The 27,460-nt window shown below is 41.8% G+C and overlaps 1 protein-coding gene across 1 annotated transcript in view; it reads right to left on the bottom strand.

Moving 5' to 3' along the window:
• The window catches only part of C7H17orf67 (chromosome 7 C17orf67 homolog), a 170,831-nt gene extending 143,826 nt beyond the window's left edge, over positions 1-27,005 (bottom strand). Inside the window, exons 1-2 of the mRNA XM_069202024.1 lie at positions 26,823-27,005; positions 25,937-26,037 (exon numbers count right to left, since the gene is read on the bottom strand). Coding sequence (XP_069058125.1) covers positions 25,937-26,037; positions 26,823-26,877 — 156 coding nt within the window. The 5' untranslated portion in view covers positions 26,878-27,005. The remainder of the gene's footprint in view (positions 1-25,936; positions 26,038-26,822) is intronic.
• Positions 27,006-27,460: the final 455 nt, after the last annotated feature.

Here is a 27,460-nt window from a genome sequence, read left to right as displayed (position 1 = left end):
TTTTAAGGCTCACCGCTGACCAGTACCAGACAATTTTCATAAATTACAGGCAGAGTAATCTAGGAGACAAACACTAGAGATCTTGGCGACACACTTAAGACGATCCTTGGCTGTCCCTTGGAGGCCGCCGCCATTGGAGGTTTCATAAGAAGGAAGGATATCCGGGAACTGACAATAATATCACATCAGACACGTTTCTATCATGCACTCTTGCCCCGCCATGCACAGTTTTGTTCTTCAATATTTTGACTGCTACTGTTTCCTCTATATTTTTAATGACATTATAGAAGTTGTCACAAGTGCTGTAATATGTGGGGTAATTAGCAGTGCATGGTGAGTGTATGGAAGCAGAGAAATTACTGATAAAGTGTTGAGTCTTTATGTAATTATATTTACAGATTCATGTGTGAATTAATTAGATAATAATTTTATGTTTATGAAAATGTGACTAATTGAATGGCCACCATCATATGTAAGGCCTACATTTTGTCCATGCTAACTTAAGCTAATGAAATTATTTTGTCTTTACAAGAGAGTGTGTTTCTTAACCTAAACACATACTAGAAATAAATGTGTATTTAGTGGCCTCTGTGGGACTGAAATAGAAGCAGATGCAAGGTCATTGTGAAATACAAGCTGTATAAAATGTTTCTAGTGTGTTCCGTAGTTTGACTGACTTTGTTGTTTAAAGATATGTTTTTTAACTTGTATGTCTTTCGTTGAGGGTAAAGAAAAGGGTAAAGTATTTTGTAATCGTTTTTCCTGTGACTTCGTATTTCAGAGGAATGGAAACAAAGGATCCACGGATGAGGCGGAAGAAGAGGAAGTTTAGAATATAAAATGTATTTGTTTACATTTCATCACAGGAAGAACAGCAAATAGAAAAGCTTGGAATAAATTAACTGTATAATTTCGGTATCTGTTAATGTTCTGATTGGTCATCATTTTCTCACATCATACTTTATCCAATCATTTTCATTTAACAAGTTTAATTTAATGTTCAGTCACCATTGTTTAGGGGTCATTCTTCTTTGGGATTTTCGCGTATCCTGAGTTCTAGAGATTCCATTACTTAACTGTTCCGATGTTGGTGCCTGATGTTGCTGTCCCTCTGATGAAGTAGATGTTGTTGCTGATTACTGTAGTGATTTGGATATGTATAGAATGTGAATTGATATTTGTATTTTGTTTTTCGGGTACTAGCTGCAAAGGTTTACTTACTGCTGCGTATTCATATTCTTTTTTAGTGTTAAAGCTAGATGTTTTCAAAATTTGTGTTACTAAAACTTTTTACATGAAGATCAACATGTCAATGCCAATTAGTGGTTAGTAAGGTTTCTCACATGCTCATGATTTGTCTTTGGTATTTTGTTTTATTATTATCAGATGTATTCAATTTCTCTTGCTCAGATTTTGTTGCTATGGTTTTATGTGATAACTAATTTGTTTTTTGCGTTGATTAAACTTAGATATATTCTGCGCACAAATCAGCCTTTGTTGTTTCTCTATATGTATCATTTATGTTTGAGAATTATTTTCATGACCTTAGCGTTGTTAATATAGGGAAATAAATTATTAACTTTGTATTAAACTGGTGTGGTTATTGAGGTTGAACTGATTTCCATTTTGATATATGTGATGGTTATGACGTAATCTGAATGACATTTTCTCAAAACAAATTCTGTTCGGTTCATCGACCTAGTATGTGAAATCCACTATCTAGTCCTTGATGACTAAAATACAAAAATATAGCTAGGATTTCTCCACATTAACAGTTTTGGTAGCAGAGGTTGGTTACATATTTTTTTGATGATGTCATTGCTTGCATAATAAATTGTGAAAATTAATTGGTGTGGTTTATTGTTTTTGAAGATGTTGTTCAAATTTGATAAGATGAGTTGTTAAATGCCTATAGTGACTTTTCTCGGTCCTTGGAAGTTAAAAGTATTGTTAAGTAGGTTTTCAGCATTCTGTTGTTTCATTGAGTGAGTAGAATATGCGCTTGGACAGCTTTAGCTAATTTGCAGTTGATTGAGTTGTTCGTGAGTGTTAGGGGAGTTGGTGTACTCCAGAAGAAGAAAATAGTATTAAAAAGAGAGTTGGTGTACTCTGAAGTACGTGAATAGGGAAGTCCGCGAACTTCATATGTGTGTGGCGCTTGGTGCTCGAAAAATTGTTCACATGGTTCTTGATAAGACGGACCTGATGGTGGATGTCTAAGACTCCGGAGTATATTGAAAAGTGTAATGAGACACTTGGCTTTATGTTGTATTTTGTCTATTTAGTAGACCAATCGATCGTGGTTGGTAAGTTGAGCTTACGAGTTAAATTGAGTGTTTAAAATTTTCGATGGAGATTTGTCAAGTTCTGTGTGCACCAGGTCAGTATCCATTGATCAGTTGAGGGTGAAATTTGCAGGTCGAATTTTGCTTGTGAATCTGGGGAACTGTGAAAAAGAATAGCTACAAGAACGAAAGCCAATATTGAAATTTGGAAGGCTCCTGAAGCAACTGTGTTACCCTACCTTTAGTAAATAGACAAATGTGTTTTCTTTGGTTTTGAAGAAGGGCTTGCAATTACTTTTTGCATTCAATTTGAGTGTTTTGAGTTTAGAAGGACAAGCTGCAAGACTTTGTCAGCCGCTGTGTGTAGTGTGACGTCCGTTTTGTGCTGCGCTGGGATGGGTTCGTTAGTGAGAAGGGTCGCGCAAGGATTGGTGAGCAATCGCGAAGTGCAATTAGACAAGAAGGGTGTCAAAGAGGATTGTGGGATTGTAGGGCCAGATGTAGGAAGCCTTTTGCGCCTCGCAAACGGCGAAAAACGCAGTTTGCAAGGCACAAAAGGCCTTACGCGATGCAGAGTCACATTTTGCGAGTCGGTACCGACTCGCAAAATGTGATTCCGACTCGCAAATAGGAAGGGGTGTTCCCTTCCTATTTGCGACCGCATCGCGATGTTGAGTTGCTTTGTGACCGCGAAAGCTGTCGCAAACCAACTCGCAGTTACCATCCACTTGAAGTGGATGGTAATTCATTCGCAAAAGGGAAGGGGTCCCCCATGAATGCCACAAAAAAGTATTTTTCAGAGCAGACAGTGGTCCTATGGACCACTGCCTACTCTGAAAAAAACGAAACTAAATGGTTTCGGTATTTTTTCTTTTTGCAGCTCGTTTTCCTTTAAGGAAAACGGGCTGCAAAAAGAAAAAAAAAACTGCTTTATTTAAAAGCAGTCACAGACATGGTGGTCTGCTGTCTCCAGCAGGCCACCATCCCTGTGAGTGCCTAGACTCGCTATGGGGTCGCAAACTGCAACCCACCTCATTAATATTCATGAGGTGGGTCTTTGCGACCCCATAGCGAGTCGTAGAAGGTGTCTGAGACACCTTTCTGCATTTCATTTTGCGAGTTGCAAATTGCGAGTCGCTAGTACTCACAATTTGCAACTCGCAAAATGAAACCTACCTACATCTGGCCCGTAGTCACTTCCTGACTATTGTTTTTTTTTTAAATAACATTTTGAGGAAAATTAGGTTTTTCAAAGCTTTAAAAAGCGCTCTCAGAGGAGATGAGTATATTCCGGCAAGGGAAGGAGAAATTTGTCCACCAGAAGGTACACCAGCATATATTGTAATTGAGGAGAAAGGTACCGGAGCATGTCTTTAGTTAAAACACTGGATTAAGATCATGAAAAAGGAAGGTTGTTTAGCTTTCCCTAAAAATGGTACATTTAATTTGAGAATTTTGGAGAATTTGAGACAGCAGATGTATGGTCTAAGACCTCCACCATGACCAGCTCCGTTGGAAGCCTTAGCGATCTGGGAGCTAGTAGCTAGATAACAACAATCTTTTAAATTTGAGAAAAGAATGAGAAGAGCAGAAAAGTCACTAGTGGAGGGTAGATGGAACAGTGAGCAGAGAGAGTGGACAGTTGATACCTTACAAGGTGTTAGATTATTTCCAGCAATGACAAAAGACAACGAAAAAGAGACAAATAAGGTTTTAAAGAAGTCTAAAAAGAGTTCTTCAGCAATTGAAGAGGAGACATCAAAACGGCCTAAAGGGTTTTGTTTAATGATGATGAATCAGACGATGATATGTTTATTACACAGATTTTAAGAAATTGTTCACCACCATATGTGGCTCAAGAAGGTTCTGATACTAATGGTATGAATCCTACTGCACCAATACCAGCTGTAGTGTCACAGAGTTCAGTTCAGAGTGATCATAACACAACTGAGAGTTCTGTACAGGTTAATCCTAACATGAACCAGAGTTCAGGACAGAGTTTTCAGAGTTCGAAACAGACTAGTTTTTTTGGGCAAATACCGATGCAGAGTAGCTTTAATTTAATCAGTCGATAGACAATGAACAGCTACCAGAGATTAATGTTCTTGGGGTTTATCCAGGTGTTCTGATTGTGAAGACAACAACAAATGTAGTGTTATCTTTGAGTCAGAATCCACAAGAGCAGAGATTGATTCCAAAAGAGCCTACTCCAATATTGTTACCACAGATGCAGAATATGGGAATGATGCAGCCTGAAAATACAGAGACAAGAAGTCCAGTTGCGATTCCAGTACTAATTACATTTGGTCCACCTATGTCTGAATATGTCCTATAACCAGCCAGCCCCGCCACACAGGCCTTCAGCAGTGCATGGTGGGGATTGGCCGCAGGGCCTGGCCTGCGACCAGTCCCTGCTGCCAACCCACTATAATCACCAAACTCCCTATAATCACCAAGCCCTGTGTCATTGTATTGAGTGACCATTGAAATAACAAACTCCACATGGGCCCCTCTTCATTAATTGAAAATGTTTTGCCCTGTGGAGTTGGCAGTCTCTGTGTCTGTGATTTTTTTAATAAAGATTTGCCCTGAGGAGGTGGCGGTCCCCAGGGCTTTCATAAGCCCTAGGAAGAGCCGCCATGTGCCCCCTCCTATTTTTTATGTATGCCCTCATGACCTGGCTCACCTGGGGGTAAAAAGAAAAGTAAGCATTTTTTTAAAACACAGTGAAATTAGTGGATTTGCCACGATTATTGCTGTGAATTAAAAGAAAAATACTTTTAAGCCTGGGGGGGGGGCCTACACCAAGGCTAGAGGGGTAGAGTAACATTACCCTGCCCTCTTTTATTTTTTTCATTTTTTTTTACTTGGCTGAAGCAGAGTCTCAAAATGGCTGCCAACACTTTCTGGTTGAAGAGTTTGCAGCCAATAAGATCTCTGCACGAGATGTGGAGTATTTGCGAAGCCTTTGTACCTCTAGATATACAAATGTGGTTTTCCTTTAATATTTCAAATGCTACTGAACAGATTTACATCAAATACAAAAACTGCTTCTTTCTTGACCAAAAGCAACCTTTCTGCCATATTTGGTGTAATTCCATTTAGCAGTTCAGGCTGTAGTCGTGTTTAAAATCCCTAAGTGAATTAAAATGGGAGATGCATTTTTTTGCCCCCTCACCCCATTTTTCTCGACCCCTGCTTGACCGATCACCTCAAAACTTGCCAGGCACAGTAAGATTCTCTTGCACACTTTTTTGGGGAACATTGGCCAAACGGCACCAAAGATATGGGCAAGTCAAAAAAATATTTTTCCATGGAAAATAGGTCATAACTATAACTACTTACTGGTGAGTGACAGTAGGTAATATATATATATATATATATGCGTGTGTGTATATGTATGCATATATATGTATATATGTATATATATATATATATATACATATATATTTATATATATTTAAATATATATATGTATATATATGTGTATATACATAGATATGTTTATATATATATATATATATATATATGTATATGTGTATGTGTGTATATATATATATATATATATATATATATATATATATATTTGTCATTTTTCACTAGAAAAACAAAGGTTACAGAGAGGTTCAGAATTTACAGGCACAAAACCATATAAATTCAGCTGTTATAGCTAGAGTTAATTCAAGTAGTTATAACTCTTGCCCAAAGGTAACCATAACTTGCACCCTCGTCATGCACAGTTTTCTCCTCAATAGTTTTACTGCAAATGTTACAGTGATATTATCAATGATGTCATAGAAGATGTCATCAGTGATGTAACATGTGGGATAATTAGCAAAGCATGGCAAGGGCGCCAGTTATAGTTTCCTTAAGGCGCAAGTTATAGTTATTTGAGGGAACTATCTCTGTTTCAAATAAAATAATTTCAACTCTTTATTTATTCCAGTACTGTTTGCTTTGTCAAATATACACCATCTGAAATAATTCAATGACAGTTTTCAACAAAGTATCTCATTAGTTTTGTTGATGTCTTTTTTCCATTGGAAGGTACTGTGATGTTCATTTATTCTTGTTTTTACCTTCTTGGTCACTATTCCTAAATATTTTAGATGGCAGATACATGTCAACATATATACTACATCGTCTGATGTCTGTCTGCAAGTTTGTGCGTTGTTGCCATTGTATACTGATACCTTTTAATAATCGTGGCTATTCTATTTTTCAGGTGATGAACCAAGTCAAGCTATTTAGGCAGGAGAGCCATTGCCTTAATGAGTAGCATGACGTGAGTGTGGCAGATAGGAATACTATAGTGAGCCCTGACAAAGGCTGCATGAGCCATAGAGGCAGCAATTAGACCAAAATATGTTGGCTAGATATATATATTATAAATATTTCTGCCTCTGCACACTCAAAAAGGGTTTCCGACTATTCTTTTCTGCCCCCCAGACAAACTGAGACCAGGGCAGGAAGAAAGGAAACTCCAGACACCTCTCCAGAACCTTCTTCCACTTCAAAGCTGGAACCAGGAATATGGACTGGATGTCTGTTTTCTACTGATGGTGTTGCCTGGTTGTTGAGTAAAGCTTGTTGTAGGGTTTGGCTGCAATGGTACTTCTACCACATGAGCTGGTTGTGGAAGTACAACAGACGTGAGCTGGGTCGAACTACACAACTGACAGTAGTGCATGGCTGTAGGGAGTACTGCTTATGGTCGGACATATTTGTCGGGAAAATGCATAGATAATGGTTGTTGGACACTCAGACCCAACTCTTCAGTACACATTTGGACATATGGAAGACTTAGAGGACTGCTGTGCTGCTCTGCTGCAAGAAGGACTGCTCCTCTGCTGTCCTGTTGCCTGGGTGAAAAGGCTGCACCTGCGCCTTGAACCCAGGCACACCAGTGTGACTCCAAGAGATAGCAGGGTTTCAACCTTATCAGAACCTCAGGGACAGAAATTGCTCCAGTCACCCTTAGCCCTGCACAAGGGCTCTGCCTGCTGTGAGTCCTGCCCTCTCAAAGTGATACCACCTTAGTCCTGGACCCTTTGAAGTGACCCTGAAGGTGCTTTGCCAGCCTAGAGTTGTCCTAGCAGAACCAACACAGCATTATGCATTGCTTCACAACTTTGCATCTGAACCACCTCTGTGTGACGCATTCTTGATGCAAGAACCTTGAAGCTCTTCAAATTGTTGCTGTGTGATACATCTTTGTTGCAGCACCTCATATTGCAGCCCTGCCGCTCCTTGTACCCAACGCTCCACAATGCATCCTCGAGGCAGGACCTAAGAATGCCCTGCAGCCATAGTTTAAATTAGTTTGTTCAGGGGGCCAACATGGTCCCTACATCCAGTCCGCGCTCCATCGCAGTCCAGCACAACCAGATAACCACACTTAGCTCTTTGTGCTTTTAAGCAATATTTTTTACCTGATCTTTTAAAATGGCATATCTCTGTTTCTACTTATTGGATTTTTGTTGTTTTGGTGTTAAATAATGTATTACATTTTGCTCTGTTTCTAAATTCTTGTGGGATTGTTCTTGTGTTGTGTTTTCACTTTATTGCTGTTTGTATGCTGCATAACTACTTTACACATTGCCTCTAAATTAAGCCTGACTGCTTTTGTGACAGAGGGTTGAGCACAGTTGATTTGGGATTTTTGTGTTTTACCCTGATTTTTGTGTTTTGTTGCTGCTTGAGTAGGGTTTCACCTCTGTCAATGAGTAACCCAGTTTCCTACAAAGGACAAGAGGGAAGAACTGTACAATAGTCAGGTGCTCAGGTTTTCAAGATGGAGTGGACAGGCAGCATTTTCAAGAATTGCCTGGACAGTTTTCATGACACTGGTGAGAGATTTGCTTAGCAGCAAATGAATGTCTCTAATAAAATAAATAAAATGTCTCTATCGTAGAGTTTTGATATGTATCTTTAATCGTTCACCAATTCACAATTAGGTCTTAATGCTCACTGTTATGTACCTGCTTATAGGGATTCAATGTACAGTAGCATTTACATTAGGATGTGGTATTTTTAAATAGGGCCAATTACAGAACGAGGAAGAGCAACCCAGGCATCAGGAAAAGAAGAATCCTTTGACCGCTCAGTTACCAGTGCTTTGCAGATGTTCCAGGAAGCGCCACGAAGTATAGCTGGCCCGTATTTTACCTGAAGGTGGTATATTACTCAGAGTGCATGAATTTCCATTTTGTATTCAGATGGGTTGCTTTTGTGCAGTCTAATATTTTGGATCGAACATCAGTAAACAATGTTGGATTTAAAAAGTTTTGACCTGACTGAAGAAGTGATCTTCATTCCCCTGCACCACTACATGGGGGAGTGGATGGAGAAGCAGATTTTTCTCTCTCCCGAGCTACAAAGTATTTGTTTTGCTTCTGTGGAAACGCCTTGATGGTTTTGCATCATCTTAACATAAGTAAGTGCAACGTATGCTCAGTGGGTAATCAGCAGTAGTGCAAGAATGGGCCTAACTGCAGTTTAAACCCGACTTTGCATTAGTGCTAGTATTTTAATGAACGCATAAGTGAGGCCACGGAACCCACCTGCACATGTCCAGAATAGCAGTGAGTGAGTGGCATGTAGCAACAGGTGCGGCTTACCAGTGCTAAGCGGCATAGCTTGCCATCAAGATGGCATGACTCTCTGGAAGGCTCGATATGAAGGCCAGTCCTCAAACCAGAGGCATGCTTTGTCAAATAATGATTAATAACCTCAATGAGATGAGATGGTCATTGAAGTTGCAGTATGAAAGAGATTAGGAAGAGGTAAAGCCTGAAGTGGAAGATTAAAATTGTACCCAAACATCGACATAAAACACTAAAAGGGCAGATGATTTAACATCAATAAAGATCACTGTGCTTTATCTTCCATGCACAGCATTAAATGGTACTGGATTAGTTACTTCCAAGGACAAGCAAGCTGAGAGAGGCTGAACTCAGGTCAACATATCACTAAGAAGAGGTATGCAGCAGCTGCTAGTATTCCAAAATCACAGCAGCCTGAGGTGATGCTGCTGCCACCGGTGGTGGGTAATCCTAGTGGGGAAAAACTAGCCTTTAGTCCATCTGTCCTTCATAACGTATGCCACTTATGCATCTGGTTGCATATACGTTTGCAGTTAGTTCATTCTTTTGTCAATGCATTCAACTGGCAGACATGGATAAAGCTGTGTTTGCCTCTGCATGCATTTACTGTCACCGGCCTATCCATACTCCATTCTCTTTTTATGCACTTGAATCTGCACAACTAAATTTACCATTAGCCTAAAATCACCACCCAATATGAAAAATGATTCATTTTATAGCTGTAATACGGAAGCAGCCTGCCACTGTCTTTCCAGTGGCACAGCAAGAGTGTGGCTGCCAGGAGGAAAAGGCTGGTGCTTCAGAAGACGGAGATGAAAGGACCAGCACTGTAATGCCTCTCACCGAGATCATGGTGGTGTAGCAGTCAGGGGTGAGAACTTGCAGTACCCCATTAATTAAAAGGGATCCTTTTTGTGATTATTTTTCTATTTTGACTTCGGAAGCAGCGTTGCTTCCTCCTGCCCTCAGACGTATGAAAACTGAGCAGCCAGTTAATCTGAGAAAAATATCAACATGGAACAGACCAGGTTTGTTTATTTTCATAGATGAATACGTAAATATGAATAAATAGTACATTGCAGCAAAAGTATTTCAAATTGTTTATGCTAAAGATAAATAGTACTTCACAAGCATATTACAAATGATAATATTTGACACTCCCTGAAGTCCATGGTGCAGTGGGCAATAGCAGACGCTTTATGCGAGGTGGATAACTGATTGGTGTGCACCTCACAAAATTAGTGGGAGGACAGAAACACCAGGTGTACCCTAGAGGGAGTCGGTTGGCCCGGGTAGGGGACGAGTGGCACTTGTTCTATGGCTAAACAAATACAAAAGTTAATGCAACTATACATTTAAAAAACAAACATTTCCATTACAGTGCCCAGCACCTATTAATCCATGCACTACAGGAATGTACTACCTATAATGACTAATACATCGAAAGCACCAAGAAATGGTGCATGCGGCGAAAATGATATGCTCCTGTGGACTGATCCAAAATGTAAATGACACTGTCAACATGCAATAATAAAAGAGGACAGACCTAAAGCAACCAGTGGCTGGAGGCGATCTGACCCAAATCCCTTTTTTCTGTCTTTTGATTGTTCATGACAAAAGCTCTGGAAGAGAGCTACAGCTACCTTTAGCGCGACGAAGAGAGCAACAACTCAACTGTCTCTCCTGACACCAACAAATGAGGGCGGAGGAGGCCTGGGACAGTGGACAGTTGCCACTGCGCCGTTGACAATGACAACAGGGCACCAGGATGCTTGTAAGCTGCTGCAAGGTCTTCTTTCTCTTTAAAGGCCCCAAATACTCTCTCTCCGTCCTTCTACAAGAAGAGTGGGTGAACAAGAATAACATTCTTAGGTGTTGGGGAAGGTTGAGAGGGTGGTGGAAATCACTCTAAGGGCATGACAGCTAAAACAAAAAAAAAGCGAAAAAAAGCAAAAAACACTAATGTAACATATTTCCAAATAGAACAAAGTACAAAAAGTCTGTCAAATTGTATATATTAAATACTATCATTACTACCATACACATTATTGGTATTAGTGTGTGACAGCTCAACCCTATCTCTCAAGGCATGTTGTTTACAATCAGTGGACTACAGCCCAACCAAAGGCTTAGCAGTTTTTCGCTTCAATGTTGTTCTTGTATCTTTCGTTCTTGGGTGTCCATGGCATGCCTGCGTTATGCCTCTTCTTGTGTTTGACACTCCCCTAAACCATGGACCAAGTACTTGTGTCCCACCACTGCTCCCATTTTTGGAATTACATTTTTATTTGTGCTTAAGCACTCTATATGAGTGCTCAAGTTTTCACTCGCTCCATCCGCTTGCACATCCCTCCATCCCTGTTTCCTCATTACCCCTCCTTCCCACTCCATCCCTCTTGCTTCTTTTCCCCTCCCACATGCCACATCCCTGTTGCTTCCTACCCCACTCGGGCTCAATAGCATTAAAGCAGAAAGAATGTACTGTATTGGCCACAGCTACTGAATTTGGGGCTGCTTAATCAAGTTTGAGTCTTGGCATCGGATCAACACCCTGAAATTCCTAGCAAATCACCTAATCTCACCTTGCCTACCACCAATGAATGTACCCTTGTGCAATGTAACTGGTGCGCGGGTAAAGTGCTTCAACACGTTTCGTTGAGGTCACGCTTTATAAAACTGCAAAAGAAAAACAATGCATTACACTAAGATGCATTCAGTTTTAGGTCTCGGCTACACAGCGCATGCTCTGTCTCTTCGCTCCCCGTGTTGCGTTCAACGTCCCCCCAACACAAAAAAAGTGCTATAACATGCCCGGCACTGGCCACATGATAGCACTTTTTCCCATGACATTCAGCCATGAGGAACAGCAGCTGTGCTGCTATACAACACTGCTAAATGATATTGCCATTGACAACGCCATCAGCTTGTATATTGCTGAGACCTATTGGCTTTGCCAATGCTTATTTCTTGTACGCACCTCACAAAGATGGTGAGAGAATAGACACTCCTTCTGGACTCGGTGGGGAGTAGGAGGCATGTGTCACATGTTCCATGGATAAAGAAATATAACAGCCAGACACAGAATGACAGAAAAATGATGCATAAAATGCACTTCCCTTGCCTTTGGGGACCTTGAGGCTGGCCGGAAGGGACGATGGAGATGTGTTTGCATGATGTGACATTCCCAAAAGAAAGTGACACACCAACATTCTAAATATTCTGGGGCTCTTCCCCACCCTATAGAACAGTAGAAGACTGAATATTTTTGAAGGCCTGCAGTCTCGAATATAAATTGACAATCCTTGTTCTTAATATTTAGCATATTTTGAAGGTCTTTAATTTGTAATACAGTCTGAAGGTCGTTAATTTGAATAATCAGCAACTCAAGCGAAACGAATATGATAGATGTCACCATGACAACAGAGCCATTTGAAACATCTGTTTGTTAGCCTCGCTACTACTTCTGTATGTTTATTTTACTTCTATAAATGTACAAAGAATAAATGAGCGGGTAGCCATCAAAAATGCGCATTTTGTGAAGTTACCTGGAGATTTAATTACAAAGAGAAATCAAGGCTGTATTATGCTCTCCTGAGGTGATAACTGTTTTGATTTATTATCCTGCTTAAATGAAAACATATATTTTCTACTGTGCTTTGTTGATGTATTTGGCTATTTAAGTGCATCTATTGCACATTATATACGTCGCTACTTTAAGAATGATGCAGAATATTGTAGAAAACGGCACTGTCGCAGATTTGTCCCTATTTCCTTGAAACACATGTGACATCTAGTGGCCATTTAACAAAAGCATTCCAGAAAATGTTTCAGCTGAAGCCTTTTCTATAGGGATCGCCCAGAATTTTTTTTTAGTCATACGAACATTTGTTAGGAGCCTAGACTAGGAGACTATCAGGGGACAAAGAAAGGGGGCTCAGTCACTAGAAGCCATCTCAGAATTGTAAATTGAGGACTACTGACCAATGAAACTTTTTAGAAAGCTTCGAGGTAAGCATACATACATTTCGATATTTCTCGTTTAGTTTGTAAACGTGCTAAGGTCCATCCTGAGTTTGGCCCCCAACTCAGGTTTGCAGTACCGGGTGGGGTTGCTCAGTGAGCGCTTTTTTCTTCTCCAGGAATATTAGAGGACATTTTGAATTACGTTTTTCTGGTCCCAAGGATATCCATGCACAGTCTTTTTATTGTTCTTGATCTCCTGAGTCTTGCCTTTAGTTCTGTGTCAGCGAACAGAACTGAAACAATCGTACTGGTGGACTCGTCATCTGTGCACTCCCAAGGGATAACCTCTTAGTCAGAAAAAGTGTTCACTTATGTTGTTCTTATGTTTGTCGGAGCCTTGTTCATGTATGGATGTTACGGTGGTCTATGACTGACTTCCTGGCCTTGGTGCCAGTGACATGGGGGTACTGGGACCCATATTTATGGGCCTAATGACGCAGCGCTGACCTGTGTCACAGGGAAAGGGCAGGAATGTGCAGTGTTTATCCCATACAGCACATTCCTGTTCTTTCCCCCTGGGCTGGTGCCCTTTTGACTGCAGAGTGCCAAAGCAGGCACCCTTGCAACATGGTGCAGATTCCATCCATGGTGCAAGGGCGCCTGCATTGCATGGGTGTTGGTGGGAACACCCATGCAGAATACATGGAAACACCTCAAAGAGTAATGTAAAGCAGCAATTTGGCATTGAGTGGCTTCATAAATCTCACTTAAGGTTTGCACAGCCCTTGCACCATGTTGCGGGGTGCAGGAGCGATGCAAACCAGGACATAAAAGAAAGGAAGTGCTCATACACAGAGGGGCATATTTATGAGAGCTCTGCATCATGCTTGCACCATGCTACGTGGTATATGCTTGACACAAACTTCTAAGTTAGATTTTTGAAGCCATGCAAACCCGATTTGTGTGGCCTTGAATGCTTCAACAATCTGGAGTAATGCAACACACCACAAATTGCTTCACAAGGGAGGCATTCCATGGGTTTTCCCGTGCAACTCTCATTGTCTTTTGATGTATTCCCAGATTTACCAAACCTGGTAAACCTGGGAATACACCTAAAAGATATGCCTCCCAGGAGAGGAGAAATATCTTAATTTCTCCTTGTTACTTCCTCTTTTTGTGTGTGCTGCATTCTGCAATGCACATAGAGGAATATGCCTCTAAGGATTGTTTTTGTGCAGGAAGGTGTCCCTGCTTGCACAAAAACAATCCTGCGTGCAATGCAGGCACCCTTGCACCATGGTGCAAGGGTGCCTGCATTGGTGCTAGGCAGCCCATTGTGCGCCAGCACAGGGGCAAAGGTCAGGAATGTGCTGAATGCCTTAAATACGGTGCATCCCTGCCCTTTCCCAGTGATGCAGTGCAGTGCAGCAATGTGACTTGCTGCACTGCACTACACCACTTCCCCTTAAAAATGGGCCACAGTGTTGTTCTGTATCGGAGCTGTATACAAAGTGAGGAGTTGGGGTTCATTGCCAGTTCTCGGTCAAGCAACTTAAAGAGAGCAAGTACTTTTGAAGAAAGAGTGGAGATTCCGATTGGGGTCTCTCCTTCCAGGGTCACCTAAAATCAGAGACCCTGAGGAGAATTAGACCTCACAGTTTGAGGGATCCCTTGAGAAGAGGAACGCTCTCCAAAACAATTGAGGGAAATGGCCCCGGACAAGCGAAAATAGCAGGGATGGCACAGCCACTCATCTGCTACTGCAATTTCATACCTACTCAGACTTAAATATACAGTTTGAAATCTGCTACCCAATTCCAGTATTTATTTGCAAGACATTACAGTTTTAGGGAAGTAGACATGAAGTCCAAAGGGAGTTTGCTTGCCTTAATGTTTTTGTTCACTTCTGGTCATTTTTGGCTTTTCTTTCCAGGTATCATCCTACTTTAAACCATTGTACTGCCAGGGAAGACAGAGTAGATCCTAGAAGAGGAAACCCCTTCAAGAAGGTAACAGATAGACCCCCACATCCAGTCCTTTACAAAAGGTTTTGCTAGAAAACCATTTACCCTGAGTAATAATCCTGGTCACTATTTTATGATGAAAATAATACAAATGCTGTCTGAACACTGTTCATTATGATTAGGACGATGCTGTTGTTGCGCCCCCGTCTTCCACCTTTCCAGAAGCCTTGCCATTTCAGGTACTTCCCACATCACTTTAAGAGAAATTCTTGCCATTTAGGAAATTGCTCCCCCATGAAATCTAGGGATTAATAGTCAAAAGTGAATTGACAGATAAAGATAAGAAAATCACCAAAGAATTGAAGGAAGAAAGATAAAAAAAAAGTGAAAAGACACATAACGAGTCAAAGGAAAGAGGAAATAAAAAAGACAAAAAAAGAATGAAGTGAAGAGAAAACAATAGTGAAAGAATGAATGCCTGATGAAGAAAAACAGAGAGGAATGAAACAAGGACAGAACTAACCAAGTTTTTGCGAGTTTGAAAGAGGAGGTAGCAAGAGGAAGAGGGAAATAAAAAAAGGGAGAGGAGTAGAAAAAACAGTTGGAAGACAGAGCAAATGTAGATTTTAAGAGCTGGAAAGAGAAAAGTTGGGGAGAAATAAAACATTGAGAGTAAAGGAAAAAACGGAGTGAAATAGGTGAAATAGACCCTCCCAAATAAAGATGGTAGCGAAGAATAGATTTAATTGACTCCTCCACGTCCTCAAACAGAAGTCAGAATGTGGAACAACAGGGGGCACTGCAGAACAGCAGGAGGTACATTAGCAGAGTTGTATGTGAACCCCAATACAGCAATATTTGGCCGCTTCAGATCAAGATAGGCGGTATAGATAGAGCTGTGTCCCAGCCCAGTGCTGGATTAACAGAAAGGCAGCGGGTAAGGAATGAGAAACTGAGACCCTGTGTAATTCCTGGTATTGGAATAATGGGACGCTACAGATTAGAGTTGAGGTGCACTGATAGAGTTGTATGTGGGCTGCAGTACTGGAATAGTAACGGGCACACAAGGTCAGAAAGGAGGAATGTCAATGGAGGTATATGTGGAACCTAGTATTGGTGTGCCAGTGTAGCCAAGTGTGAGTCTCAAGGAGCCCTCTTGGAGCTGCGAGTGGGGCCCAGCATGGGAGTGGCATTGCTCCTGAAGCACAGAAGCGAGGGAGTCCTGAGAAGAAATGAATATTAAAATTGAGCTGCTATAATCAAACTGTATGTGAGCGAAGTCCCAGTACAGAAAAGGAAGTGATCTTGCTGGGGTTGAACTGAGGTGCACTGATGGAGCTACGCCCGAGATCCCAGTACTGGAACAGCAGAGTGTACTGACTGTAAGCACTGAGGTCCTCCAGCAGATAGCATGTGTGGGGTCTGGCTCAGGCACGGCTGAGGGGCTTGGAGTGTATGAACTGAGGTTCACTGATGGAGCTGCGCCCAAGGTCCCACTACTGGAGCAGCAGTGTATACTGACTGTAAGACAGTGGGTGTGGGGTTCCTGGCACTGGCATTGCAGAAAGGTTTGAAGTGTGTGAACTGAGGTGAAATGATGGAGCCGCACTCAAGGTCCAAGTACTGGAGCAGCAGTGTGTACTGACTGTAAGATCTGAGGTACTCTGGCAGACAGCTCGTGTGGCATACCTGGCACTGGCATGGCTAAGGGCTCTGAGTGTGTGAACTGAGGTGCACTGATGAAGCTGCACATGAGGTACCAGTACTGGAGCAGCAGAGTGTACCGACTGGAAGAACTGAGGTGCTCTGGCAGACAGCAAGTGTGGAGTTCCTGCACTCGCACGGCTGAGAACTTGGCTTGTGTGAACTGAGGTGCACTGATGGAGCTCCACCCAAGGTCCAGTACTGGAGCAGCAGAGTGTACTGACTGGAAAAACTGAGGTGCTGTGGCAGACAGCGCGTGCTGTGTTCCTGGCAGTGGCACGGCTGAGGGCTTGGAGTGTGTGAACTGAGGTGCACTGATGGACTTGCGAGTGGGATCCTGTTATGGAGGCAGAAGTGGGCTCTGTCTCTAAGGATTGCAGAGCCCTGGTACAGCTGGGTACCTAGGCTATAAGCAATTACAAGCGATCCTCCGCCCTTGCTGTCAGCACTCCATCGGCAGACATACTTGGTAAATAAAATCCAAGCCAAGGAAAGGCGGGAGCCAGGCAGCTGAGAGAGGGTGCAGAGAGCCCACAAAGGCTAGATATGACCAAGATAAAAGCCTGATTTCGACCTAAAAAAGAGAACATTCTCTAAATAAAATGGGGTTACTATAACTGGACACTAAACCATTATAGTTGATTATCAATCCCTTAATTATCCCTTAATTAATTTGGAATTGTGTAGAAATGGTTCTATTCATAGCTCCTCCAAACTGTGTCATTGTAATGCCAGAACCAACACTGTATACTATACAAGAATGAATCTGGGCCTAAAAAAGGGAATTGAACATATAACACAAACGTGTTGCACCACATTTTGTATTTGTAAATCAATTGAAAATTGATATATGCAAATAAAGGGGAAAACTGGATCATTGGGGCAGCACCAGGCACCCCCCCCCAGTTAATTATTGCTGTTAACAGTGCTAAAATGAATCCACACTTGAGAAGACTGGTACTGGGTACTGTGCTAGTACAGTTTATTCAGCAAAGGCAGCTCCTTCGGCTTCCATACTGTTGTAGCTTAGGGTGTTGCTTTACCATGAGATTAGTAAGTATGTTAACTACTTACACAGTTTACATTTCAAATCTGAAAAATGAAGAGCATGGTGCACCTTATCGAGGCACAGTTATAGCTGCCTTACACAGTGGTGACTCTGGAATTTTAAATGTAAAAACACTTTTGTTTATACTTTTAAGACCAATATCTAGCATGAGTTGTTACATGGCTGTTTTTCCAAGGTCATGTTGCAGGTTTTTCTCCGAATGTAAGTGGAATAAGCTTTCTCTGCAACTTCACACAATTCAGTAGATTTTTATTGGTAGACCAAGATGCAGTGAGGTCTGTTCTCTATGAGAATGTTTGTACAGCAGATAGCAAAGATTTGCAAGAGGTTGCCGTTGTTTCATGCAACAGCCACATAACCACTTTGTCTTCAAAAAAGTTCTCAAGACTGAAATCTTCAACAGCACATATGGCCTTGGAGTGCCCACCCCTGTGCCATAGACCATGAAGCAATCCTCGTGGTGTATAATGTACTGTAAATAAGACATACTAACATAACATGACACTGGAAATATACCTCCCTATTACGTTTCTCAACTCTTTTTACATGTCTACCTTTTTGTTCTCCGTTTCTTTCTCTCTCTCTACTACTCTCCCCTCTGCCCCTTATCCTGATGCCTCTCTGCTCATTTCCCCCTGTCTCTCTCTCTCAGATTTTATATCTATCCATCCATCCGCCCATCCTTTTATTTGTCTGTCTGTCTACTTATCTAATTATCAGTTTTGGGATCTTCGGTTATACAGTAGGTATCTGCACAGGTGAAGCCCAAAATGAATTCATTTTCTTTTTGTCTGTAGTTCTTATTCATTCCAGAACAGGATTTGGACCAAATAGTTTGCCACAAATGCTTACGTATTTAGAGACAAGTAATACATGTTCACACAGTAGCATGGTATAATGACAATAGCAGCAGCAGAGTACGAGGCTTGGTTTATTAAGGTCGAGCCGGTGTTGCATGCGCTCGCGCATGCGTATCGCAGCGAGACTCTTTTGTATTTAGAAAAGGGCTCGGAGCCCTGTCAACTTCACGTCAGTGTTTTTTATTGGTTCGTGGGTTTCCCTAATAAAATCTGCTTGCTTTCATTAGTTGAAGGCACGCATATGGCATGCCTTTTCCGGTGGCTAGCCCTCCTCGAGCAGAGCGACCAAGTACAGAAAACATGCGAGGCTCGCTGTTTTCCATCGGGCTCGTGGACTTTTTTTTCTCTAATTTACGAGCGCGATCTCGCTTGGCAGAAGTCGAGCGTTTTACATACTTGATTTCACTTTTTTGGGTTATGTACATAAATGCACTTTTGCCTGATAGGTGAAAAGTCGGGTTAAGAGTTTACAACGTGATCAGCTCTAACATGAGCAAACGCGAGACCCGTTGCATTGTAAATGCTTGTTTTTCTTTCTGCCATGTCTGTGCACGGCAAGACACGAAGGAATTCAACCAATGAGATACTCAAGTCTTAAAGAGGATTCAGAGACCTTTGTGCTTCGATAGGTGAACTTATCAAGGGATTTAATACTGAGGGCTACATTTACTGACCTTTCACTCAATGCAGTGTAACAAGGCAACTTGTTGTGCTGCGTTATTTGAAAGGGAGATGACAGAAATGTGCCATATCTACTAAGATATGGCACACTTCTGCTCTCTCATAGCACTGGTACACTTCAGGCAGAGAAAGGGATTCCTTCCTGCACAAAAGCAATTTCTCGAGCCATTTCCTTTTTCTATGAGTGCTGCAGAATGCAGCACACATAAAAAGAGGAAATAACGATGAAAAAAATCTCCTCATTATGCCATCCTCTGTGAGGCTTAGTGATTTCAAGCAATCCAAGATTTACACACCTTTGTAAAACTGGGACGGTGTTAAATCCACAGGTGGATATAAGAGAACCCATGGAATTCATCCCACAAGGAAATGTAATGCAATGCAGCTCAAGCCGCTGTGTTGCATTACCTTTCTTTACAAAGGCACACAAGGTGACGCAAATCACGCCTTGTGTGGCTTTGTAAATATATGCTAACATTTTGCGTTGTGGCTGTGCCAAAAACGTGGTGTAGCCATGACTCAAAATATTAGTAAATATGGCCCCAGGTTTGGTAAGAAGATTCTACAATTAATTGTCTTGAGAACGTAAGCAAGATCTAGAAATAGAGGGCAAAGACATTTATGTGCCTTTATGTCTGCATGTGACTGATAAGAATATCAGATTCAGCATTTCGGTATGTTCTGGATGATAGCAGACCTCTGCTGGTAGGAGATCTCAACACACAGCCAGGGAGTGTCCATGTTTGTGGAAGAGATTAACGTTTTCTCATACAGCTGTTCTCAGCCTTGGACAGGTGAATTTAAGGTGAGCACAGTGCATGACTGTTGTGTAGAATGGCACACAACAGAAACAGGAGATGTGTGGAGGAGAGAGAATGGGAATCCAATTGATGGCGACATCTTTACTAACTAAGTGAGTTTCTGTATATGAGTGTGACTCCAAAATGCATGCTAAATAAACTTGGACAGCAATCTGTACCTAAGTAGAATAGAGACACATGTCTTTTTCTACCTGTGTTATTTAAGATCCTTAAAAAGGGAAGGGGCAAGGATAGTCTGTCATCATATGAGTATTTCTTCTGCTGAGCAGGTGCCATGTTGAAGACCAAGCCCTGAGATTGTACTTCTTGCTGTGGTTCCCTGTTCCTGCATTAATGGTGGCTCCCAGTTAACCAACTTTAACTTCTAGACAAGAGCACATGCTACTGAATGTCAGGGTTAACAAATACTAACGCTTAGTTTTGATTCTACCTCATGTTTTTTTTTCACCACCCTACACTTCCTGCCTCTGTTTCGTACAAGGATTTTTCATCACAGATTTCTGCCTTCCCGGAACACATAGCCACTGTTCTTAGTCAGCGCATATAATTAGTGTTATTAATTTGGTGTCTTTATTATTGGTAATAACTATGACTTTTTGTCTTTCCAGGGATCATCTGAAGGATGATATGGAGCCCAAACATCTGAAGCAGCCACTGACTGCCATTATAGCTTCCTTGCAGCAAAGTCTGCTAGAGTCGTCTCATCGCTTATGCCTGACCACCATTTGAACTAAAGATAATTATCAGTGTAGGGAGAGAAAAGAATAGAAAGTAATGTGCATAGAACCAGACACATATTCCCACATTAGATATGCAGGAGCCAAAACCCATGAAGGGATCCTGGGACCAGATGTAGCAAACTTTTTGCACGTTGCAAACATCGAATTCAGCTGTTTGTGACTTGCAAAAAGCACATTGCAATGCCCAATCCCCGTTTTGCAAGTCGGTAACCTGGTTACCGAGTCGCAATTAGGAAGGGGTGTTCCCCTCTCTAATTGCGAGTCGCAGTGCAATACTTTATTGCTTTGTGACTGCGAACGCGGTTCCAAAGCAATCGCAGTTACCACCAGTGTCACACTGGTGGTAACCCATTCACAAAAGGGAAGGGGACCCCATGGGACCCTTTCCCCTTTGTGAATGGCATGAAAAACATTTTTTCAGAGCAGGCAGTGGTCCTATGCCTAGTGCCTGCTCTGTAAAAATGAAACAAAAACATTTCATTTATTCATTTTGTAATGCATCTCGTTTTCCTTTAAGGAAAACAGCTGCATTACCAGCAACAAAAAAACTGCTTTATTTAAAAGCAGTCACAGACATGGTGGTCTGCTGTCTCCAGCAGGCCACCATCCCTGTGAGTGCTGCGAGTCTCAAGGGGGTCGCAAATTGCGACCCACCTCATTAATATTAATGAGGTGGGCCTTTGTGACCCCCTTGCAAGTCGCAGATGGTGTCAGGGACACCATCCTGCATTCTGAATTGCGACTCACAAATTGCTAGTCTCTCTGACTCGCAATTTGCGAGTCGCAATTCAGAAAATACGTACATCTTGCCCCTAGTTTTGTAGGCCCCGTTTGAATCTAACATGAGCGTTGACATAGAACCTAGACAGCTTGCTCAAAAAACATTTCCAATTGTTGAAAAACTTGACAATAAATGGACTGAGCAGCTTCTAAATATCTCCTTCAGTTGTAATGTATTTCCTAGTCCAATATTGTTCATTTGTGACACATTTGTGTCATGAGGTTTTCTTCTTTCTAGGTTTGGGAACTGATTTTGTTAAGGGTTTTTGTCATAATTATGTTTATTAGATTGCATAATATTCACTGTTCATTGTAAACTTTTAACTGTCCCTTATCCCAATCATAAATCACAGGGACAAAATTGAAATGAAGCTGGCAGTAGTGTTTTTTAATCTCAATCAGTTTATATATTTCTATTCTGTATAGTTCTTGGTCCCCAAGTTTCCATAGGGTTGATGGCTCATCAGATTGTTTTTTTTAATTCTCTTTTTGGCCCGCCAGATAAGCAAAAGCTATGGCCCCCACTTTCAAGGCAGTGAAACAAACACTGGCTCTAATCATAAATGTCCATCTACCTGGTGAGAATCTCTAAAGCTTTCACTGCAACCGCTGGTATAAAAGCTGGAGAAAAGGTTGGAATTTTTGCCAAGAGGGCACCATGTTTGTTACGCCTAAACAAGTTTACTCTATGCACATGGGGCCCATTAAGCCATTTCTCTGGTTAGGACTACCATGTAAAGCATGGCAGTCCCAGGCAGGGAATTCTAGTGACAGTCACCTGGTCTAGACACTGCTACTATGATCATGTGGCCCAATGACAACCGGGCTCCCTGGTCAAGTGTTTCTGTCAGTAGTGTTTATTCTCAGCTAAACCACAAGCAGCAAAAGCCTCCGATCAATGCCCATTTATTGCCGAGGTGGGAAGGACTCATATACAGGGCATGCCCCAGGCAAATCAGTGCTCGCTCTTTCCTCAAGACAGTGCTGTTTGCAATTAAGGCCCTCACTCTGAATGCTATACAAATCCATTTGTGAACAATCCTCCATTGCACCCAAATCAGGATTATGCATTGGATGTTATTACATATCCTGCAGGTGTTCTCCCTATGAGATCTAGACCACGTTTTATTTTGCGGACACACTTTTCAAAGATTGATTTTGCACACCTTGTAATGGATATAAACATACACAATTAGCTCTTTATCCCTGATTTTGAGGATTGAAATTCAGGCTTACAAACTGCATTCCCAGGCAATACCTCTCAGCAAGGTTTCAGTATTAACTCAGCGTTACAGTGCTAACACAGAAAGGAGGGGGTCTCTCCCAGAAACAGATCAGCGATTTGTTGGCTGTCTTCAGGGGGGTCACAGGTGGGTCTTGCCGAATCCCATGGGGATCTGAGGTGGTTGCTAGAAGTGCACACTTACCCCTTGTTGCCCAAATTACATCTACTGTGAAGGCCACCACACATATCTCTTACAACCAGTGAAGATTGTGCTTGGTGATCCAGCTGAGCACAACACGGAAATGATATGTGTGATCTATGAATGGTACTTGTGGGTCAATGTTTCACCCACTGGAATAGGTGGCTTACTTTAGATCATGCTACTGCTTAGGGCTTTTCACTGTGTGAGAATAAATACCAAGAGGTATTTGTTCTGGAATAAGGATTCTGATGTTTTCCATCTCTGCTCTACGCTGACCAGAGCTGCCAGTTTGAAGAAATTCTTCTAAATAAATATGCCAACTTATCCAACAGTTGAGGACAACAAAAAGAAGTCTCAACAGGCTAGTAGGAATAAGTTGAACTGTTTCCATATCCGTTCTTTAAATAAATAAAAATACTTCAGCAACTGGATCCAGCATAAACCATTTCTAACTGCCCACCTAAGATTTCCATCACAGTATTTTTGATAAACAAGCTTCTACGGGAATCTAGTACCTAAATCTCCAACATAACTACCTTCACCTGCAACCACATGGCTGTTAAAAAATTTAAAACGAAGGCCTGTGAGGGAAAGTCAAACTTGCATTCCAAGTAGAAACGTTACTTAAACTTTGCCTAAGTGACACAGATCACACATATGCTGCAACCCCAATCTAAGAGTGTTTTCCACAGAATCCCATATAAAAATATGATAGTGACAGTTCACCTTTAGCTTTGTAGGTGGAAAAGCATGCACAAACAATGCTCCGTTTGCATTGCTTGTTGTAGGGGGTTACAACAGACACTCGTTTAGGGGTACCAGGGCTTGATTCGGTGTTTTTACCCAAAGTAATACAGAAAGTCAGAAAAGGGAGTACTAGAAATGAAAACAATGACAAAGGCAGAAATCTGTGATGAAAAATCCCTGTACGAGATAGAGGCAGGAAGTGTAGGGTGGTGAAAAAAGAGGCATGATGTGGCATCAAAAGTAAGAGGGTTTAGTATTTGTTAACCGTGTCATTCAGTAGCATGTGCTTTTGAGCTTATGTTTTTTAACAAATTCAGGACAAACCTCATGAGGCACCAGACACTGACAGTCACGGCTGGATTGGCCATTCCGGGCATCAGGTGTTTCCCCAGGAGGCTGGAAGAGTTGGGATGGCTTTTGTTACTTGAGGGGTGTTTGTGTTTTTCAAACAGGGTAGCAGTTTTAAAAGCCCAGGAGGGTTCCTTATAAAGCCAACAGTTTTCAGGCAACAATAAAAGTGCCAAGATAACACTGTTGATTAATGTACCTGCTGGAGAGAGATGGAGTATTGTCTAGTAGCAGTTTTGACTCCTCTAATGTAGGGCAGTGGGCTAATATGCCCACTGCAAAAAACGTGTACTATGCAGGTCACAGAACAGTATTTTATGTACATAGCTCAGTGGGATATTACTTTTGTCACATAGGTCCTTTTATTAATGTGCAGTTCATAAGTTACAATCATAAGCTATCACAGTGAGCTATGAACTTTGATCAAAGAGCTGCATGCAAACTACATGGTTCAGGGTAGAAAGTTATGTTTTTCCCAGTCTTTGATTATCCTAATTTTGCCAAAAAGGGTTTGTTTGGGTAGAAATAAATTATTAGTAGAGTCAACCCTAACCACTTTGTTACTTTCTGAATCCTGAGTTTATGCTTCCCTAGATCAAGCACTCTTACAAAATACCTACCATTATGGGTGACATGTGAAACATACACCTTGTAGTCCCCTTTCTTTTATGTAACATTTTCTATACACTGATTTACACATGAATGATTCATTGTCTCTGTATGTGTGTGATGTAAAGTGTTCCAGCACCCTACGCTGGTAAGAGAGGCGCTATAAAATAAATTAAATACATGTGAGAGAGGGGCAATGGAAAGATGAGAGACACTGTTAGAGTGTGATGGTGAGGGAATCATTGAAGAGCCCCAATAAAGACTGCAGTATCCTGGAGCACTGTAAGGTCATAATTTAATATGCTTTAAAAACTGATATAATTTAATCTATAATAATGAAAAATGTATCTTAGACTGCACTGTTTTTGCCATGTTCCCAAATTTACATTGGTGAGAGAACTTCCCCCATTGTAGTGGTCAGGCTCACACACCATGCACCCTATGGAGGCTGGGGTGACAAAATTTGCCCAGGCTGCTTTGAGTACCCAGTTGGGCCCTGCTGACAGTGTGTCAGAACCCCACTATTTGGGGGTCTGGCACCTATTTTCTACTCATAAGACTTTGACCAAGACCGAAAAAAACACAAAAGGGGGAAAGAAGTAGGAAGGGAGAGATGAAAGCAAGTAAGAAAGCAGGGATAGGGAGAAAGTAGGGGCAAAAGTGACCTCCAAGAGTGCAATAAAGGAGTAGAGCGTGCCTGCCGGTGAATTAAAGGGGCATGAGGTGGAATCAATGCAACATAGCCTTGGGATTTGGCACGTCTTCAGTCAATTGGGACATCCTCGGACTTCTGAGCAAAACGTTGGCCCCAGCACTTATTCTTTCACAAATTAGGCACTGGCTACCCACAGGTACTTTAGCTGAGGGTTTTTTGGAGAATGCCATCCTCATGGTTGAGGGATTATCACAAGGGTGGCATGAATCCTAGGTGCCTCTGGGCAAATATTGGATTTGGGAGTGAGATAATTTTACCTACTTCGAGGAATGAAACACCACACTCAAAATGCCTTTCTACCTTATACACTTTGCTATAGACACGTTTTCGGTAAATCGATAATCAGTTGTTCCATTGGGAGGGCGTGAACTTTGATTGACTGATGCAAACACAGGTACCTACTGCAAGCAAACCAGGAGGATATCTGTTTTCGCCATCCATTCGTAAATTGGTCTCCGTACCAGGTTAAATGGTGTAAAATTGCAGCCCACGCGGGGAAGCATTTAACAAAAAATATTACTTTCTAAATATATGGTTCTATTCTGCAGACCATCATCTACAGCGCGAATGAACGCAGTGACAGAGCGCTTCGGCTTTATTAGGAACATTAGCTTTTACCCTCATTGGCTCGTCGGGATGTCCAGCTTTCCTGGGCCTGTTGGAACGCTTGCTTCTCAGAACCTGCTTAGCTTGTTTTTCACTTAAAAGCGGCGTCGCATCTAGGAAGATAGGAAAACGGGTTAATTCGAAGGAGAGCAAGGAGTTCTAAGTCTGTCTGGCAAGCCCGTGACAACTTTCCTATCCCGTCTGTTTCCAGTCAATGCACAGAACGCCCTTTCATTGCAGTCAGTCCCCGGGGGAACCCACATTCCACAGGACGGGAGAGGAATGCCCGCTCTCTGACAAAGTACTTATGTGAGGCGGTAAAATGCGCGCAGGCGATCCATCAACACGGCCACATATGACCAATGTTCCCCTCCACTAAAGAATGCAGTGTCTGCGTCCAGTGGCCGTGTCAGTGCGCACTAAAGTATTTACAAGTGACATCCATGCCATGCTGGTGCTACCAGTCTGAGTGATTATATAGGTGAACAATCAGCGAGGGACCGTTTTTGTTTTATATAAATTTCCAGGCCCCGTAACAACATCCAAAGCGATGTAAACAAACCGTTCTCTAAAGTAGAAACATTGTAACTGAAAGTGAGTTTAAAAATACAATGTGGAAACTTTCATTGATTAGTTTAAACGAAGAAACCAGCTACCATCAGCTGCAAATACGTTTTAAGCATTTGAGACCTGATTGCGTTATAGGCACACACTGTCTCACACACACAAACACATGAACGACATATACACGTATGCTTATGCATATGTGTGTGCATCTACATCTTAACATTTAGGGGGTGAGAAACGCATATCAGGTGCGTCTGTTCCATAATTAATAAAAAAATACTCGCTCGAACATTCAAAATGTGTACATTCTGTGTTTTTTCAGATTTCCTACCTGTGAACGTGGCCAATAAGACCAAGAGCAGTAGAAATGCCGCAAACTTCTTCATTTTGCTTCTGCTGTCTGTCGTTCCTTCCTCTCTGTGTCTGTTTCTGTCTGTCTCTGTCTCTTGCCTGCTGCTAAGTGAACAGCAGTGACTGCAGCGGAAGCTTCCAGAGGCGCGCACGTCAGTCACATATGTTTGCTCATGCTGTGAGGAATCTCATTTAGTGGACTTTTTTTGCACATCCACAGTAGTCTTCTGTCAGGAAATCTGGGTATCGCCAGATGGACTAGCTCCAGTAAAAGACCCTGCTGCAGGATAGAATTACATCTGCGTTTTTGGAGCATAAGGGGCCTTGTATTTGTAGTGATAATGAAATGCATAAGGTATTGTCACGTATTTGCAGTCGACAACAGTACCATCTAAAACATTTTTTGGACCCCGGATAAGAAATATTTTGGGGCCCTGATCGGAATATTTTTGAATGTTATTACTAATAGTCTACTAGTTCAAGACCCGTAATGCCAGCCAATATTGGCTTATACATTAATGATTGTGATATAGAAATAGACAAAAGTGAGACCGAAAAAAAGTGCATTTTCACAGGAGCTTCTACAAGGTGGAGGCCCTGGGTAACTACCAACTATGT

The sequence above is a fragment of the Pleurodeles waltl genome, chromosome 7, assembly GCF_031143425.1.
Source record: "Pleurodeles waltl isolate 20211129_DDA chromosome 7, aPleWal1.hap1.20221129, whole genome shotgun sequence".
Taxonomy (NCBI): domain Eukaryota; kingdom Metazoa; phylum Chordata; class Amphibia; order Caudata; family Salamandridae; genus Pleurodeles; species Pleurodeles waltl.
This window is presented reverse-complemented; position numbering and strand designations above follow the sequence as displayed.